This window comes from Eleutherodactylus coqui, chromosome 5 (genome assembly GCF_035609145.1).
Source record: "Eleutherodactylus coqui strain aEleCoq1 chromosome 5, aEleCoq1.hap1, whole genome shotgun sequence".
NCBI lineage: Eukaryota > Metazoa > Chordata > Amphibia > Anura > Eleutherodactylidae > Eleutherodactylus > Eleutherodactylus coqui.
Genome location: NC_089841.1, coordinates 185,800,862 through 185,819,479, shown reverse-complemented (window position 1 = coordinate 185,819,479; position 18,618 = coordinate 185,800,862). Strand labels below are relative to the sequence as shown.

Here is an 18,618-nt window from a genome sequence, read left to right as displayed (position 1 = left end):
ACATGTAGCCCCTCGCCTGCCCTATCCGTTTCTGTGTCGTTCCCATCACTTTCTTGAATTGCCCAGATTTTCACAAATGAAAACCTTAGCGAGCATCGGCGATATACAAAAATGCTCGGGTCGCCCATTGACTTCAATGGGGTTCGTTACTCGAAACGAACCCTCGAGCATCGCGAAAAGTTCGTCCCGAGTAACGAGCACCCGAGCATTTTGGTGCTCGCTCATCTCTAGTGATTACTCTAACACTATGTTTACCTGTGTACCAAACTCTGACTGGTACATTTCTAATTCCTCCACTGTTGATATGTGTGCACCAGACTTTGGCTTTTTCCTGACCTCTGCTTATTACTGGACCCTGATCTTGTTCCAAAACCATTATTTGCATGCTCTGTGACCTGCTTAGAGGTCATTTTGCAGTGAAACAGCAGCATTTAAATACCCCAATCAGAGTTCAGGGGGGGGACTTGCTCTCAATACCCACAGTGTTGCAGATTGGCTATCAAGCCATGCCTATAGAGTGGCTTGATAAACTGCATGTCAGATCTCACTATAATATAATATAATGGTATGTAAACAAAAGTTGTATGTGCTCCAAAGTGGTACTATGAGAAACTATAGGACATGCTGCAAAAAAAAGCCCTCACGCAACTATATCGACAGAAAAACAAAAAGGTTATGGCTGTCCAAAGATGGCCGTAGAAAATAATTTCATTGGTATCGTTGTAATCATATTGACCCATAGAATAAAGTTATCATGTCATTTTTGCTGCTGTGTGAACACTGTATAAACAAAACCCCCCAAAGATGGTGGAATTGTAGGTTTCTTTCAATTTCACTTTTTTCACTTTTCAATTTTTAAAATCTTTTTCAGTACTGTCATTTCATGGTACATTAAATAGCAACATTGAGAAATACAATTGTTCTGGAAAAGACAAGCCCCAGACAGGCATGTTGATGGATCAATAAAAGAGTTATGATTTTTTGAATGTGGGTAGGAAAAAACCAAACTTTTTTTAAAAAGTGCCACGTCTTTAAAGGGGTTGTCCCGCGGCGAAATGCAATTTTTTTTTTCAACCTACCCCCGCATTCTGCCCCATTAAAATCAATACCGTTTGTAATTAAAAAAAAAAATCGCTTACCTCCTTCCCAGTTCGCGCAGTATCTTCTTTTAAAGATGGCCGCCGGTCCTTTCCCCATGATGCACCGCAGTTTTCTCCCATGGTGCACCGTGGGTCTTCTCCCATGGTGCACCATTGATTGTCTTCTCCTTCCTTGCGTTGCACTGCCGATACAGCCACCTAATTGGCTGATCGGCACCACGTGACAGAGGCGGAGCTACAATGACGATGCGCAGACCAGCTCTCCGGCGCGAGCGCGCCAGAGCGGCCCCATTCACCAGGCAGAAGACCGCACAGCGCAAGCGTGTCTAAAGCAACCAGAAGACGCAGAAATTAGACGGAGCCATGGAGACGGGGACGCCAGCAACGGAGTGGGTAAGTGAATAACTTCTGTATGGCTCATATTTAATGCACGATGTATATTACAAAGTGCATTAATATGGCCATAGAGAAGTGCTTAAGCCCACTTGCTGCCACGGGACAACCCCTTTAAGGGGTTAAAAAGCTCAACTTTTTGGCAAGTTATTATAACCTTTAAGTTTCTTAAGACAAATTTGCTTGTTACTACTAGTAGTAGTGGTAACGGTAGCAGTACAGTAGTACCTGAGAATTACTACTCTGAAAGTAGCAGAGTATATGTACATGGAGGAAGAATTTCCACATATAGGGTTAGAATTAAACCACATTATTAGGGCTCCCGCACACTTGCGTTTTTCTTGCACGTTTTTTTCACGCGATTGTCAATGGAACTTTCTAATGTTAAAAACACATCGCACAAAAAGTGCAAAGCACAAACTCGAGATGTGTTTTTACTTTTTAACATTCGAAAGTCCAATTGACAATCACGTGAAAAAAATGCAGCGATATCACATGAGAAAAACGCGCAAGAAAAACGCAAGTGTGCAGGAGCCCTAAGTTAGACAACTTTACAGCTACAAAGGCCATTTACCTAGGAGCTATTCAGAGGAAAATAGATAGATGTCAGCAGTGTCTCAAATATAATTTTGAGGTTAATAACCGCCCTTGCTTTCAAGATCTTACTGTGTGGTATGAATACCATATATATACATTATACCCGTGGCTCCGCTCTACACCTGCATTAAAACTGAACTTAATAGAAAGCTGTGCTCACAGTTTTGCTTGTGTTATAGAGTTTCTTTATATACCACATTAATTTTTTGTTTTCCCATCTGGGGGGAGGAGCTAAAGTTTACCCATGATCATGCCACAAAAAGTTGATCGTGCAAACAGGCACGTAGTGCGCAAATGCACGCTTGCCACTTCACCATTTGTCCCTGCACTTTGTTAACGGTGATTGCAAAAGAAAGTTTTACTGGATATTGCAACTGTTTAAAGTGGAATGGAATCTCTGCAGGGATAATCGATATTCTTGGTATCAAGACCTTTCCTCTGGTGCTGCAACCAGTAAAAACAGTTGCTTCTCTAAGGTTGTTCTGCAGACTATTAATTTGCAGGCAGGTGCCATTGGCTGATTTGGGTGGATGTCTGTTTCTTAATAAAATTATTGGTTCTTTAACTCGGTTGCATTGGAGAACTACACAGAAAAAGCGGGGCAGTCACATGCCATGCATTGTGCATATGACTGCTCAACCACTCACAGGCTTCAGCAGTGATAATTCTATGGTTGCTGAAACCTGTTGTGAAAGGGGCTGAGTGGTCAGGTGCACAATGAATGGCATGTGACCGCCCACTGCTTCTTCTGGATTCCGTGTAGTAGGCAGGGGGGTTGCAGAGCTGGACAAGGAGCAGCTAGGATAGATGAGTATGCAATTTTATTGATTTTAAGCCCTTTTAACTTTTTTTAAGCCCTGGAAAAACTCTTTAATAAATGTTTGGTAGCCCTCGAAACACCTCAATATGATCAGTAAGAATGACTGCAATGTGTTCTGCTAGTCTACATTTCAGTTTAAATATTCTGCATCCGACATACTTTAAAGGGACTATATCACCAAAAAAAACTATTAATTAGAACTAGATAGTGAAACATATCACATTTTTTTCATTTGTTTTTATTTTCTGATTGTAGATTTGTTTATTCTGTTGTCTGTACATGACTATGGGGTGACTATCTTGCATGAGCCACATTTAACAGCATTTAGAAAATATGCTTTACTGCAGCCTCGTGGGCCATGCCCACAATGGGCAGGAGAGGATTCATTGAATTGTATGGGAGACTTTTCTAGACATGTTCTGTGACCTGTGCAGAGGTCATTATGGTTGATCCTATGTTATCTATATATAGGAATTACCTTTCAGTGTAATCCTGTCTGTGATAATAGTTAAATAACTGCTGTTTCGATTCAAGGATGAATCTTGAATCAAAATGCTTCCTCTGTTTAAGACTCTATGTGAAGCACTTATTCAATAAAGGCTTTTTTTCACGGGACACCAACAATTTACTTCTGCTCATTTGAATCTATCTATCTGTCTATCCAACATAATCATTCCATAGTTTGCATAATCCATAATCTGTAGGTTCCAATATTATCACTTCCACTAAAAACTGGCAACTTTTGTGAATATTTGCAAACATTGCATTTATTGTAGCGATGCTCCTAAACATACTTGAAGCCAAAACATTTGCTAGTCTTCCTCTTTCTAGCTACAAAAACACATATTTTTTAAAGGGAACCTGTCACTTGCCTAAAGCACCATAAACTAACTTACAGTGCTGTTAGGGCAGGTGACAGAGAGCCAGGAGCTGTGTTTTTGATTTTTAGAACATGTTAGAGATATTCGAGCAGCAACTCAATTTTCTATTGTGGAGACGTTGAAACCAATTCCTAGACATTTGCTTGAACGACATGGTAGGAACCCCTCTGCTTTAAGAGTCCATGGTATAGACCACGTGAGCCTTGGGTTTAAGGGAGGTAACATTAAGAATGCACTTTTATATAAAGTGACTGAATGGATTGTTGTGTTACAAACTACCTTACCTTTTGGCTTTCATAAGGTAATTAACTTCAAATTCCTTTTGCAGGTGCAAATTTTAATTAGGTTGAGTTTTCTATGTTTTTTAATGTTTTTGTTTTTAATTCTTTTGCTTTCAGTCTCTCTAGATTTGATTACATATCTTATGCTTTCTCCTCCTTACTCATATGTAGATGTTTTCCAATATTCCAAAATAAATAAATAAAATTGGGACAAAAAAAAAAAAATATATATATATATATATATATATATATTTTTTTTTATTTATTTTTTTTTTTTAAAGTATTTCCTTTAGTTTTGGTTGGCTCTGCTTACACTTCCTTTAGATCTTTTCCATCAGAATAGTGTAGCATTCTGCAATATCCTTTCCACTTGAAACAAATCTAAACAATCAGACCTATTACAAGTTAATGTGGAAAATGAAAACAGATTTAATCATAATTAGAGATGAGCGAACGTACTCGTCCGAGCTTGATGCTCAGGCGAATATTAGGGTGTTCGGGATGTTCGTTATTCGTAACGAACACCACACGATGTTCGGATGTTCGGGTTACTTTAACTTTCTTCCCTGAGAAATCTTTTCTATATGCGCTCAATGGGGCCGGCGGCAGCAGCGCCAACCCCATTGAGAACATATAGAAGACAAATCCTTCTTCTCTGCCACAGCTGTAACAGCTGTGACAGAGAAGAACGATGTTTGCCCATTGAATTCAATGGAACCGGCAATACAGCCGACTCCACTGAATGCAATGGGCTGCCGGCGATCGCGGGATGAATTGTCGGAAAGGGGTTAAATATATAAGCCCTTTCCTGCAATTCATCCAGAAATGTGTAAAAATAAAAAATATATATATACTCACCTGGTGCCGGCAGACGGAGTTCAGCGCGGCAGGCTGCAGTTCTCCTGAACTGCTCTGAACAGCTGTGAGTAGTATTCAGCAGCCGGGGATTTAAAATCCCCGCCTGCTGAATAAGATGCCTCTGAATGGTCACAGCCTGACCAATCAGAGGCCAGCCCTCACTCACACCCATTCATGAATTCATGAATGGGTGAGTGAGGGCTGCCTCTGATTGGCTCAGGGGCAGGAGAATTCATGAATGGGTGTGAGTGAGGGCTGGCCTCTGATTGGTCAGGCTGTGACCATTCAGAGGCATCTTATTCAGCAGGCGGGGATTTTAAATCCCCGGCTGCTGAATACTACTCACAGCTGTTCAGAGCAGTTCAGGAGAACTGCAGCCTGCCGCGCTGAACTCCGTCTGCCGGCACCAGGTGAGTATATATATATTTTTTATTTTTACACATTTCTGGATGAATTGCAGGAAAGGGCTTATATATTTAACCCCTTTCCGACAATTCATCCCACGATCGCCGGCAGCCCATTGCATTCAGTGGAGTCGGCTGTATTGACGGCTCCATTGAATTCAATGGGCTAACATCGTTCTTCTCTGCCACAGCTGTTACAGCTGTGGCAGAGGAGAACTTGCTGTGTCGTTCCCATCATTTTCTTGAATTGCCAAGATTTTCACACATGAAAACCTTAGCGAGCATCGGCGAAATACAAAAATGTTCCGGTCGCCCATTGACTTCAATGGGGTTCGTTATTCGAAACGAACACCCGAACATCGCGGGAAGTTTGTTTCGAATAACGCGAACCCAAACATTTTGGTGTTCGCTCATGTTTAATCATAATGTATCCAACTTAGGGCTCTTTTACATGGGCGCTGGGATTTTATGTTGCCTGCATCGTTGCTGAAAATCGCATGAAAAAGAGGTAGCTGCATCTGCTGTTTTCTCGCCCATTCAGATGGCCTGGCTGCAGCATATATACACCACAGCCCGGAATACCGTCAACTGGGGGAAGAGAGTTTAACAAAGGCAGGGGGCAGGAGATTAGCAGAGTTACTGAGCTAAACTCCCTCTCCCTCTCCGTCCCAGCCTATGGGAGCTGCTGGCAAGGGAAGGAGGAGGGACTTTAGCAACGCGAGCCACTGTTAAACTCCCTCTCCCATCCCTTTTCTGATGGATCTCATTGGTTCCTATTGGAGTCTATGAGAACGGCATGTATATTCCCGCAAAAGATAGGACAAGTCCTATCTTTTCCAGTCACACGTAAAAGCGGTTGGCCAGAAGACACACCATATGCTCTATTTTTCCCGGCTGGGTGATTTTACTCACCGGAATATTGCCCATCTGAATAAATGCATTGGAATCCAATGCTTCAGATGGTCACGATTTTCAGCCGGCGTTTCATTGTGGCTAAATAGACACAATAAAACGCTTGTGTGAAACTAGCCATATCTTGTAAAGCCCAAAACCCTGCTACCAGAGTATGCAGAACTCTAGGCAATACAGCTAAACTACAAGCACTGATATCCAAAGGCAGCAGAACTAAAAAGCATCCAAGCAGCCACTACTGAAGAAGACATATCAGACGTATGCATCACCTATAGATAGGCTAGAGGCTTTCATTTAAGAGCACAACTGCTCCTAACTTTAAGTACTGTGATCAGTTTATAAAGTTCAGTTCTTACTGCACTATGCATCACGGTTTTAGACAAGCCACAGTGACAAACATCTACAGACTTCCTGTAAAAATCCTACCATGTGCATTAAATAAATAAATAAATCCCTAAATAAATAAGTGATTGTAATCTTATGAATATTATATTTAATGTGAAAGAAAAGGTTTTAACGAGTATTCCCTGATAAGATATAGCAATAATTCTCTGTCACATATAATAGTGGATTACGATTTAGTAACATTCTGCGATCCTGAGCCTGAGGTCCATGGAGGCCCCCTGGATGCTCAAACCACCCAACTATCCACAGATTTCAGGGATAAATTCCTTTAAGAATTGTATTATTACTTTGGCGGCACAGAGAAGCCACTTTTTGGTAACCCAGTTATCTTGAAGGGTCATTATTAATTTGATGACACAGAAGGGACACTATTTGGAGGGTTAATCTCCTTGAGGGGGCAGTATTCCAAACAGAGAAGAAATAGAAGTGTTACAGATGAGAGCTATATAAATCAAAAGCTAATTGAGCGTGGAAGCTGAGTGAGTGCGCGTGGCTGTACTCTAACTCTACTGTCTTCTAAGTGTATTGTGTCTTAAGTGTGTGACTTGGGATTAGTGGAATTGCTGAACGCATCTCTTTTTATGTTATTTGCAATTGTTTATTTGTATTTCAATTCAAGTCACAGTAATCTTTTGGACAATACATTGTGCTACATTATCTTCTTTTTCCTAGAGGTTAAATACATTGTGTAAAGGAGGTATATTGGGGGCTTATATTGATAAACATTGTTACATTTAAAAAATACATATAGTCTGCTTGTGGGTTTCAGTTTCCATTGTTTTGAACAGGTGAGTAATTGGGGGTGGGGTTACCCAATCAGGGTGAGATAAATTGCATCTGTTGAACTTCCTGTCTCCTTTCGAAATAGAGGAGGAACAGAAGCACTACAGATCAGTGCTATATAAATAAAAACATACGTGAGCTGAGTGAGTGTGCGAGCTGTATTCTAATGGCTCTTTTACACGGGAAAAAGTTGTAAAAGGTTTAGGCAGAAAGACTTTGCCGCTGGATCTGTGAGTTCTTGCTGGCCTCTGATTCAGAGCTTCACCTTCTATGTGAAGCACTGTGCGGGAAGTATTTACATGTGACAAGAAGCCCGCGATCCAACAATTGTTTTTATGCTGACTGAAAGTGATAACAACTTGCGAACAAATAGTGAGCGATCTTTTTGCATTTACACTGCATGTTTGAACGAATTCTGAGTGATAATCATTACGTGTAAATGGGCCATAACTGTACTGTGTTCACAGTGTATTGTGTCTTAAGTGTGTGATTTGGTATTAGGGACTTTGGATTCAGGGACTTTGGAAGAGTAACTTATTTAATTACTGCTTATTTATTTGAAATGTTTGCATATATATTTCTATCTAATCTATCCCCATTTAGAATGTGCTCCTTTATTAACAATGCGGGTTCAGCTTTTGCCTCTAAAACGTAACTTTTATTCAAAGAAAAAACTAAAAAGGATTTTTTTAGAACAAATCCTAAGGAGACACAGATGAACAAACATAAACTATTTAGAACAGATACCCAGTCGTAAATCGGGGAATGTAGAGCTGAATAGGGACCAGTCCTGAGACAAGGTTCATAAAACAACAGTATCAGGTAAGAAAATCCTATTCCCCAACGCCCAACAGTATTGTGTCAAAAACTGGGGACAAAACAGGGGTCAGCTCAATAGGAGTGATGTTCCTAGCTTATGTAAGATGGTGAAACAGTCCTCCTGCTGGGAATGTCCGTTTCTGTTGTAACTGTCATTTTGTTTTTTGACCACAAGAGGTCACTGTGCTCTGGACTGGGACAGAGAAAAAAGAAGTGCATCATGACCATAGAGAGGAGCAGAGGAAAGCGGTTAGATGCGTGTGAGCGAGATGAGATGAGCTGGTGAGGACTGCAGCTAGCGAGACAGACACTGCGATCCACCGGAAAAAGGACCCCAACGAGGACCGGAGCTTCCGTGAGGGGAGCTGCATTAGAGACTGTTCCAGAGTTTGTCAGACTACCATCTTAACGGAGAAGATGGTCATTGCAGACCGGGCTCAGAAGTAGCGGCGTCAGTGAGTTCATATGGTTCTTGGATGAAATCCTATTCCTGTGTTCCGGACAAAGTCTAAAGGTACCCACCAGACCCGGGTCAGCCAGAGAACTAAGGCCTCTGGTGTAACCGTGCACGCACCGCCAATCTGACTGAGACTAATAACAAGGCCGGCAGTTAGTTAGTTTAGTTAGGCATACTGATGGCCGCCGGCCGCACTGCTGGGGACTGAGCTGTCCGACATAGTCCTAACACACAGAGAACTCTATACTCGTAGAGCTGTCTAAGGATATCTACAAGTCACACGTTACGCAACTGTACTTTGCCTTGACTTGTGAGCTATATATATTGTTATATCTGTTGAGTGGTGTTGTGTAAGGGGAGAATACGGGTGTGTTGATAAGATTGTAAGCTCTTGTGCTGTGCCGCCGGTGCTTCCCTAGCATCCTCACTGATTGTTCCTACTTCCAGGGTGATAGAAGGTAATAGCGGCTGGTTAGAGACGGCCTGCGGCTAGGCAAAAGCTTGGAGGATATTGAAGGCGCACATTATAGAGCACAGCGCTGCATGGCACAAGAGTCTCAGCTTCCCCGCTGAGTGTATGTAACTTTCTGGGGGAGTTCGGGTTGGTTAAGGGTTCTGCCAAATTAAGTAAAATCTCATTGCTACGGATTGGTTTTGAGTCGCGTCTTTTGTTCAGGACTTCGCTGTATTCTGGAAAGCCCACCCCGGTCGGCGGCTTACACTTGGCGTAGTTCGGCAGGATACAGCGATCGTCATGGACGGAGACGTGGCGGGAAACATTCCCCTAGCGCCAGCGGCCCAGGGTGCCCCGGCGCAACAAGATTTCCTAGCCCCAGTACCTGTCACGCCAGCCCAAGTAGGGTACTTATCGGCTGGAGCACTAATGCAGCACTTGCCAAAGTTTAACGGTAAAAATATGGGGTTGCAGGACTGGACCGAAAGGGTACAAAGTATAGTTAAATTGAGTAATTTGATACCTGCGCTGCGTGCAGAGATAGCATTGGGAGCCCTGGAAGGCGACGCTAGACGGACCGTGATGGTACGGCCCGAGTCAGAAAGAGACACTTTGGAGAAAATATTCTCCCTGCTGGAGGGGGCACAGGGAGGGCGAACCAGGGTAGCGCAGTTGCGCAGCAGCTTCTTCAACCGGTCCCAGCGAGAGGGTGAAACGTTGATACAATACTCTAACACCCTACAGGAAGTGTTGAATGAAGTGCAACGACGGGATTCAGGGGCCATGGGAGCTTTCAAGGAAGTGGACCGGCTACTACGAGACCAATTTATTCTAGGACTATCCAATAGATTTTTACAGGATAAACTGCAAGAGATGACCCGGGCAGATGCTGACCTGACATTTTATAACGTTTACCGGGCTGCTGTAGAGAGAGAAGAAGAGCCCACGGCTGTGAGTGTGTGCAGGCAGTGAGTAGCACCCAAGTGACAGGGGCCCGGGGAGGTCTTGAAGACTCCGAGTCCTTGAAGGATGTGGTCCAGGCCCTACGAGCAGAAATGAGAGAACTCCGCCTGGAAGTGTCCCAGATGAAGGCGGACTCATCCAGGGCCCCGGGATTGACCCCATCGTCCTGCCCACCTCCACAGAGAGTGTTCCGGGGGCGAGGATCCATTAATCCAGACCCATCCGGGGTGCGGGGATCAAGGGGACCTCTTTGCTGGAGCTGCCGACGGTATGGCCATATCGCTCGAGAGTGCCACCAACAGACGGAACCTGAGCTGGCTTTAAACTTCCGACTGCCGCAGTAACAGGGCATCCTGCGGCAGTTCCCTCAGAGCTAAGCCCACTACGCAATGAACGCGATCTCTATGCTAGCAGTCCCATTATGGAAGCTGAGCTGGAGGGCCAAAAGGTACACTGCCTAGTGGATACCGGATCGGAATGCACCCTGATGCCGTTGGAGTTTTTCGAGAGACACTTCGGGCATATGATGGAACCGGAAGATGGAAGTGTTATCCGGTTGACAGCTGCCAATAATGGTGCAATGGATGTACAAGGGATCGTCTGGATGCGAATCCGGCTGTTTGGGCAGGACATTGGCAAAAAGGGGATCGTGCTGGTAGATCATCCGTCCCGAAAGGGACTCGATGTAACGCTGGGCATGAACGTGCTGAGAGACCTCGATCATCACCTCTATGCCAAGGAAGGGCCTAAATACTGGCAGCGGACCACCACGCACCGGCCAACTCAAAAGGTCCTACAGCAGATGGTGAGGAGCTGCAGTTTACAGAAGAGCCTCATGTCAGGGTGTCCTATTGGGCATGTGAGAGTACCGCTGAGAGCTCTAGTGAAGATTCCACCACGCCAGGAGAAAATTTTGATGCTTCCAGTGGGAGCTGGGCGGCCACTGAATGGACTGGAGGTCCTGATCGAACCTGCTGCACGGGGAGAACTGCAGAACCGCCCACTGGTAGCCCGAGCACTCGTCACCGTGAAAGATGGGTGCGTGCCTATACGCTGCCTCAATGTCTGGGACAGTGAGTCGATCGTTCCTGGGAATACCCTGCTGGCTGAAGTTCATGTGCCCGAGGGCGGTGTCATTCACCGGAGGAGCTTCACGCTACAGCCAGATGGGAGGTCAGCTTGGACCTTTGCTGTGAAGGTCCAGCAAGAACAGGCCCCAACAGCTGAGTGGAACGGTCGAGTGATCATGTCTCTGATGGGAGTGGACCCCCGCTCTCTCACCCCGGGGCAACAAAAGCTTCTGGAAGACACGCTATGGGAATACCAGGAAGCGTTCTCAAGGCATGATGAAGACTTCGGGTGTGCCACCGCTATCGAGCATGAAATCCCTACCCGCGACGCTGCGCCAGTTCGAGAACGGTACAGGCAAATCCCACCCAAGATGTATCAAGAGGTGAAAAATATGGTGGCCAGCATGCTGGAAAACCAGGTGATACAGGAAAGTAAAAGCCCGTGGGCTGCTCCTGTGGTCCTGGTGCGAAAGAAAGACGGAAGTCTTCGGTTCTGTGTAGATTATCGGAAATTGAATGCCCGAACCATCCGGGATGCTTATCCTCTACCACGGATCGAAGAGTCACTATCCTCCTTGGGTCGAGCCAAGTACTTTTCCACGCTCGACCTGGCTAGTGGATATTGGCAAGTGCCAGTAGCTGAAAAAGACAAGGCAAAGACAGCCTTTATCTTGCCCATGGGACTATATGAGTTCAATTGGATGCCGTTCGGACTGACCAACGCTCCAGGGACGTTTCAGCAGTTGATGGAGCACTGTCTGGGTGACCTAAACTTTGAATCAGTATTGATATATCTGGATGAAATTGTGGTGTCTGGGACTTCATTCGAAGATCATCTTAAAAAACTGCGGCAGGTCCTGGGACGACTACAAGATCATGGTCTGAAAATCAAGCCCAAAAAGTGTCAACTGCTTCAACAGCGCATAGAGTTCCTGGGACATGTGGTCACTCCAGAAGGGGTACAACCGGCCCCTAGCAAGGTGGAGGCCGTGCAAAAGTGGCCCCAGCCAAGAACCCTACGGGAAGTACAAGCGTTTCTAGGCCTGGCCGGTTATTACAGAAGATTTATACCCAAGTTCTCTCATCTGGCCGGTCCACTAAACGAGCTGCTGAGAGGCACAACTGGAGGGCCCAGGAATCGCCCCATTGAGTGGGGGCCACGACAGCAAGAAGCCTTCGAGGCATTGAAAAGAACTCTGACCAGCGCCCCAATCCTGGCCTATGCACAGTTTGATAGCCCGTTCTTGCTGTACACGGATGGAAGTTTACATGGTCTTGGAGCTGTGTTATCTCAAGTTCAAGACGGGCGTGAGAGGGTCATTGCCTATGGCAGTAGGTCGTTAAGGGAGTCGGAGCGCAACCCTGACAACTATAGCTCCTTTAGGTTGGAGCTTTTGGCGCTGGTCTGGGCCATGACTGAGAAGTTTGCAGAGTATGTGACGGGTGCAGAAGTGACTGTGATGACGGACAATAACCCGCTAGCGCACTTGGAGAACGCTAAGCTAGGCGCCCTTGAGCAGCGATGGATGGCCCGCCTTTCCAAGTATCGATACCGCATCCAGTTCCGGTCAGGGAGGGAGAACGGCAACGCCGATGCCCTCTCCCGAGTTCCAGTGGGGTCGCCGACCAAGAGGGGAGAAGAGGATTTAGAAGACACTGAAATTCCACACCTCGGCAGAGTACCACCATTCCAGAATCTGACACATTCAAGTGGGGTGGCTTCAGGGATGCCGATGGTGTTGGGGAAGACGTTGGGAGATTGGGAACGAGTCCAAAGTAGCTGCTCGGACCTATGGAAAGTGAGAGAGTGGGTCCGAACTAAGGTTTGGTCTCGCCCGGACGAGCGGGCCAGTCTGACGCAGGAAGGTCAGAAGTTGCTGAGACAATGGGATAAGCTGAGTATTAACCAGGGGCTCTTGTGCCGGACCATATACGTACAGTCAGAGCTGCAGCACCGGCAACAGGTTGTCATCCCTATGTCACTGGGACCAGCTGCCGCTCAAGAAGCCCATGAGAGGGGGGCTCATTTTGGGAGCGCGAAGACGTACCAATGGCTCCAGCGCTTCGTATATTGCCCGGATTTGGGAGAAATGGTGACCGAGGCATGTCTGAAATGTCGGTCCTGCGGGCTGAGTAAAAGCCCCGAGCAACGGGCCCCTGTGCAAACTATCCGCACTTCCGCCCCCCTGGAAATCTTATTGATTGATTATGTACAGATCGGGTACTCTACCTCAGGACGCCCCTACTGTTTGGTCATGACGGACCACTTTACAAAATATGCAGTGGCCGTACCCACCAGAGATCAGACGGCTGAATCGGCTGCTGAGGCAGTCTGTAAACACTTTATACAAGTGTTTGGGTGTCCGCGGAGAATTCATTCAGATCAGGGGGCATGTTTCCAGGGTGCTTTGATGAGGGAGCTGTATCAGCTCTATGGTATCGAACGTTCCCGCACGACTCCGTACCATCCACAAGGGAATGGGGCGTGTGAGCGGTTCAACCGCACCTTGATACAGATGCTGCGGACTCTAGAGGAAAGTCAAAAAGCCCAGTGGCCAGAGTACTTACCTGAGCTGATGTGGGCCTACAACAATAGGGTTCACAATACCACTGGTTACTCTCCACACATGCTTATGTTTGGGAGAGCAGGCCAGGAGATCGAGGATCTTCACATGCCGGATCCGAGACAGCCTCCGCCGAGAAGCACCACCGCCTGGGTGCAAGATCATCGTCGCCGACTGAGAGCAATACATAAGGTTGTGGGTGAGCGCCTGAGACAAGTGGTGCACCCCAACCCGGGGCCAGTGCAGATGGACGAGTATGCTCCAGGTGATCGTGTGATAGTCAGAGCCAAGAGGCCAACCGGAAAATTGGATGGGCGGTGGGAGGCGGTTCCATACATAGTGAAGCAGAAGGTAGATCCTGATATCCCCGTGTATGAGGTTGAGCCCGAGGGGAATGGGGGACCCTCAAGGAACCTCCACCGTAACATGTTGAGACACTGTCACTTTCAGCAACCTGCGGCTGATAAGGAGATGCTTATCCCTACCCCTAGTATTGGGGAACCCCTGGTAGATGATGAATGGTGGGTAGTTCCTGTCCCGGCCATGTCGGAGTCCCCGGTCGTGACAAGCTCGCCACCCAGGGAGAGAGATGCCCAGCCAGCAGAACCACATCCACCGAGTGTGCCAACTGTCCCTGGTCCTATGACTCTGCGCAGGACAGCCAGGTCCACCGCTGGTGTACCCCCACAGCGCTACGCGCAGGATGAGTTTGAGTGGGGGAGGTTGCCGGGGACGGCAACATCTAGTGGGGTGGCATGTAAGATGGTGAAACAGTCCTCCTGCTGGGAATGTCCGTTTCTGTTGTAACTGTCATTTTGTTTTTTGACCACAAGAGGTCACTGTGCTCTGGACTGGGACAGAGAAAAAAGATGTGCATCATGACCATAGAGAGGAGCAGAGGAAAGCGGTTAGATGCGTGTGAGCGAGATGAGATGAGCTGGTGAGGACTGCAGCTAGCGAGACAGACACTGCGATCCACCGGAAAAAGGACCCCAACGAGGACCGGAGCTTCCGTGAGGGGAGCTGCATTAGAGACTGTTCCAGAGTTTGTCAGACTACCATCTTAACGGAGAAGATGGTCATTGCAGACCGGGCTCAGAAGTAGCGGCGTCAGTGAGTTCATATGGTTCTTGGATGAAATCCTATTCCTGTGTTCCGGACAAAGTCTAAAGGTACCCACCAGACCCGGGTCAGCCAGAGAACTAAGGCCTCTGGTGTAACCGTGCACGCACCGCCAATCTGACTGAGACTAATAACAAGGCCGGCAGTTAGTTAGTTTAGTTAGGCATACTGATGGCCGCCGGCCGCACTGCTGGGGACTGAGCTGTCCAACATAGTCCTAACACACAGAGAACTCTATACTCGTAGAGCTGTCTAAGGATATCTACAAGTCACACGTTACGCAACTGTACTTTGCCTTGACTTGTGAGCTATATATATTGTTATATCTGTTGAGTGGTGTTGTGTAAGGGGAGAATACGGGTGTGTTGATAAGATTGTAAGCTCTTGTGCTTCCCTAGCATCCTCACTGATTGTTCCTACTTCCAGGGTGATAGAAGGTAATAGCGGCTGGTTAGAGACGGCCTGCGGCTAGGCAAAAGCTTGGAGGATATTGAAGGCGCACATTATAGAGCACAGCGCTGCATGGCACAAGAGTCTCAGCTTCCCCGCTGAGTGTATGTAACTTTCTGGGGGAGTTCGGGTTGGTTAAGGGTTCTGCCAAATTAAGTAAAATCTCATTGCTACGGATTGGTTTTGAGTCGCGTCTTTTGTTCAGGACTTCGCTGTATTCTGGAAAGCCCACCCCGGTCGGCGGCTTACACTTACATAGAGTTCCTATATAGGAAGACAGCTAATAGATAAGTAGGAGACAGGTAGATGCTCCTAAGTTAATTTCCGGTGCACAGTTCTCACTGTAGATACCGCTGTCTAGTACGTCACCAACCGTGAAGATGTACAAATAACTGAGATCGAGTTTCTCATGTAAGGATGTAAATGCCAAGCGAATGAGCAGCAGAACTGCCATCACGGTGTGACTAAAGATCAGCAGACTTCTTGTGAACAATGTCAACAAGAAGAGAAATTCAATTCAACAAGTTCAAACAGGTTCACAGGTTCAACGCGTTTCCGCTACAGATAGAGTAGCTTCATCAGGAACCAGAAATAAATAATAATCAGGTCGATCAAGTTGAAACTCTGATCTGATAAACTCCTAAATATGGAGATAACCACCTGAGAGAGGGAGATAGTCGATCCTATCACTAGGCTAGAGTAAATAAACCAACCCAGTTTCCCCCCCAGAAGGATAGCAGGAACAAAATAATAAAGCAGCAGCACCAGCCTCTGTGGTAGGCTGGCGGCTATATGATATAGCCTAACCTAGTGATAGGATCGACTATCTCCCTCTCTTTCATAGTTATCTCCATATTTAGGACTGGGGATCTGTTCTAAATAGTTTGTTTGTTCGTCTGTGTCTCCTTAGGATTTGTTCTAAAAAATCCTTTTTAGTTTTTTCTTTGAATAAAAGTAACGTTTTAGTTCACAGAAGCAGGAAAGTCTATAATATCATCAATTATGCCCTTCACAGATATAGACTAAAAAATAATTCTTTATTAAGATCCTTTTAAAAACATATATGGGCTATTTTAAACACACAGAACATAAACACAAAGGGGTACCACAATATCCCTTCCGTACAACAAATCTCTGATTTTTATCATGAGATTCTTAGGAATCCAGATAGTGATGTATGACTGGATCACCGTATGATGTTTGTAAGTAGTGTATATAGTCACGAATAGATCAGTTGGTATGATCAAAGAGATACAAATAAGCTCATAGGCTCAGGCTCGTATGATGTTTGCAAGTAGTGCATATAGTCACGAATAGATCAGTTGGTATGATCAAAGAGATACAGATAAGCTCATAGGCTCAGGCTCGACGCGTTTCCCCACAAATACGTGGTTCATCAGGAGCACAACATATACTAAACTGACTACTTGTGTTAGTATACACAGTTTTATACTGCGTGATAAACAGAGATCACTTGGTAATGATCAGGTAAGTTTTATCAACCACTGAGGATAAATAGATCTCTCATGTGAGGCGTAATATGTTCACCATTATTCGCTTAATTTTGTTTTTCATTTGAGATAGAGCGTGAAAGAATAAAAATCTCCTCTTTCGTCAGACCAAGTTGGTTATTTCCGGAGCAACTTTTTTAGTTGTTACAACTATCAGTAGATCAATACACTATCTGTCTATTATTTTGACAGTATGTGGTATCTAATAAGTGGGTCAGAGAGTTGCCCCGCTCTGAGGGTCATGTAATAGATGGTAGTGTTCCCCGCGGGTTATATGGTTATCAGATTTGTGAGCAGAGGACAAATTGCTAGTGATAGATATCAGCCTCCTGTCTGATATATAGACAATAGGTGCTGAAGCTAGCAAAATCCACGTAATGCTCCAAACTGATCCAAAAAAGATAGTTAGGTCTAGACAGATAGTGTATTGATCTACTGATTCGTGACTATATGCACTACTTGCAAACATCATACGAGCCTGAGCCTATGAGCTTATTTGTATCTCTTTGATCATACCAACTGATCTATTCGTGACTATATACACTACTTACAAACATCATACGGTGATCCAGTCATACATCACTATCTGGATTCCTAAGAATCTCGTGATAAAAATCAGAGATTTGTTGTACGGAAGGGATATTGTGGTACCCCTTTGTCTTTATGTTCTGTGTGTTTAAAATAGACCATATATGTTTTTTAAAGGATCTTAATAAATAATTATTTTTTAGTCTATATCTGTGAAGGGCAAAGTTACGTTTTAGAGGCAAAAGCGAAACCCTCTCTGTGATAATTAACATAACACCTAGGTGTTCTTCCTGCTACTGTGAAACCCTTCATTAACAATGCCATCCAGTGTACATCTTGTGCCATGTATACAGTCCTTGAACAATCCACAACCCCTGTTTCTGCCTGCTAGCCTTAACTCACCGAAGGGACAAAAGGTTTCAATAATGACTTATGAAAAACCCTGTGAACCCTCCATGTAGCTGGTAAATCAAGTTCATAAGCAAGCAGATTTACTACCCGCATGATGACAAAGGGACCTACGTAACGCAGCGCCAGTTTCAAAGACGGGACCTTCAACTTGAGCTTTCTAGAAGACAAATATACCTTCTGTCCCATCCCGTAAGGTTCTGATACTGACATACTCCTCCTACTACGCAACTGCATACGAGCCGCCGTTGCTTCCAGGATCTTTCCATATCCCCTCCAGTGCGTCTGTGGCGACATCAGCTGCAGGACAGGCAGACGGAGTAGAAATAGCTGTAAGGAAGCGAGGATGCGGACCATATACGCAAAGGAATGGAGATACCCCAGTGGAAGAACATGTACGGTTGTTCAGTGCAAACTCTGCCAACGGCAAGAATTCTGCCCACTGAAGAGCCTTTTCGCTAGCAAACAACTGTAAATATTGCACTAAATCCTGGTTCTTCCACTCAGTCTGACCATTAGTTTGCGGCGGAATGCTGACGAGAAGAAAAGCGACGTTCCCAGGTTTCTACAAAAGGCTCGCGAAAATTGCGCAACAAACTGAACACCGCGATCAGATACAATGTTCTCGGGAACCCCATGTAGACAAATGATTTCTTTTGCAAAACTCTTGGAAAATTCTATCGCAGAAGGTAGCTTCTTTAATGCCACAAAATGTGCCATCTTTGAGAAACGGTCTACAACAACTAGGATAGTGGTGAACTTCTGAGACTCAGGTAGATAGGTGATTAAATCTACTGATAAATGCGACCACGGATGAAAGGGCACTGGTAACGGTCTC

General features: G+C 45.5%; 2 protein-coding genes across 3 annotated transcripts in view; both read left to right on the top strand.

Annotated features, from left to right (window-relative positions):
• Window positions 1-18,618, top strand: part of LOC136628212 (immunoglobulin gamma-1 heavy chain-like) — a 147,682-nt gene that overhangs the window by 102,353 nt on the left and 26,711 nt on the right. The window lies entirely within an intron of this gene.
• Window positions 13,571-14,859, top strand: LOC136628211 (uncharacterized). The gene is made up of 2 exons (XM_066603938.1): window positions 13,571-14,596; window positions 14,654-14,859. Exon 1 carries the CDS (start codon window positions 13,609-13,611, stop codon window positions 14,566-14,568), a length of 960 nt encoding a protein of 319 aa, XP_066460035.1. The 5' UTR covers window positions 13,571-13,608; the 3' UTR covers window positions 14,569-14,596; window positions 14,654-14,859.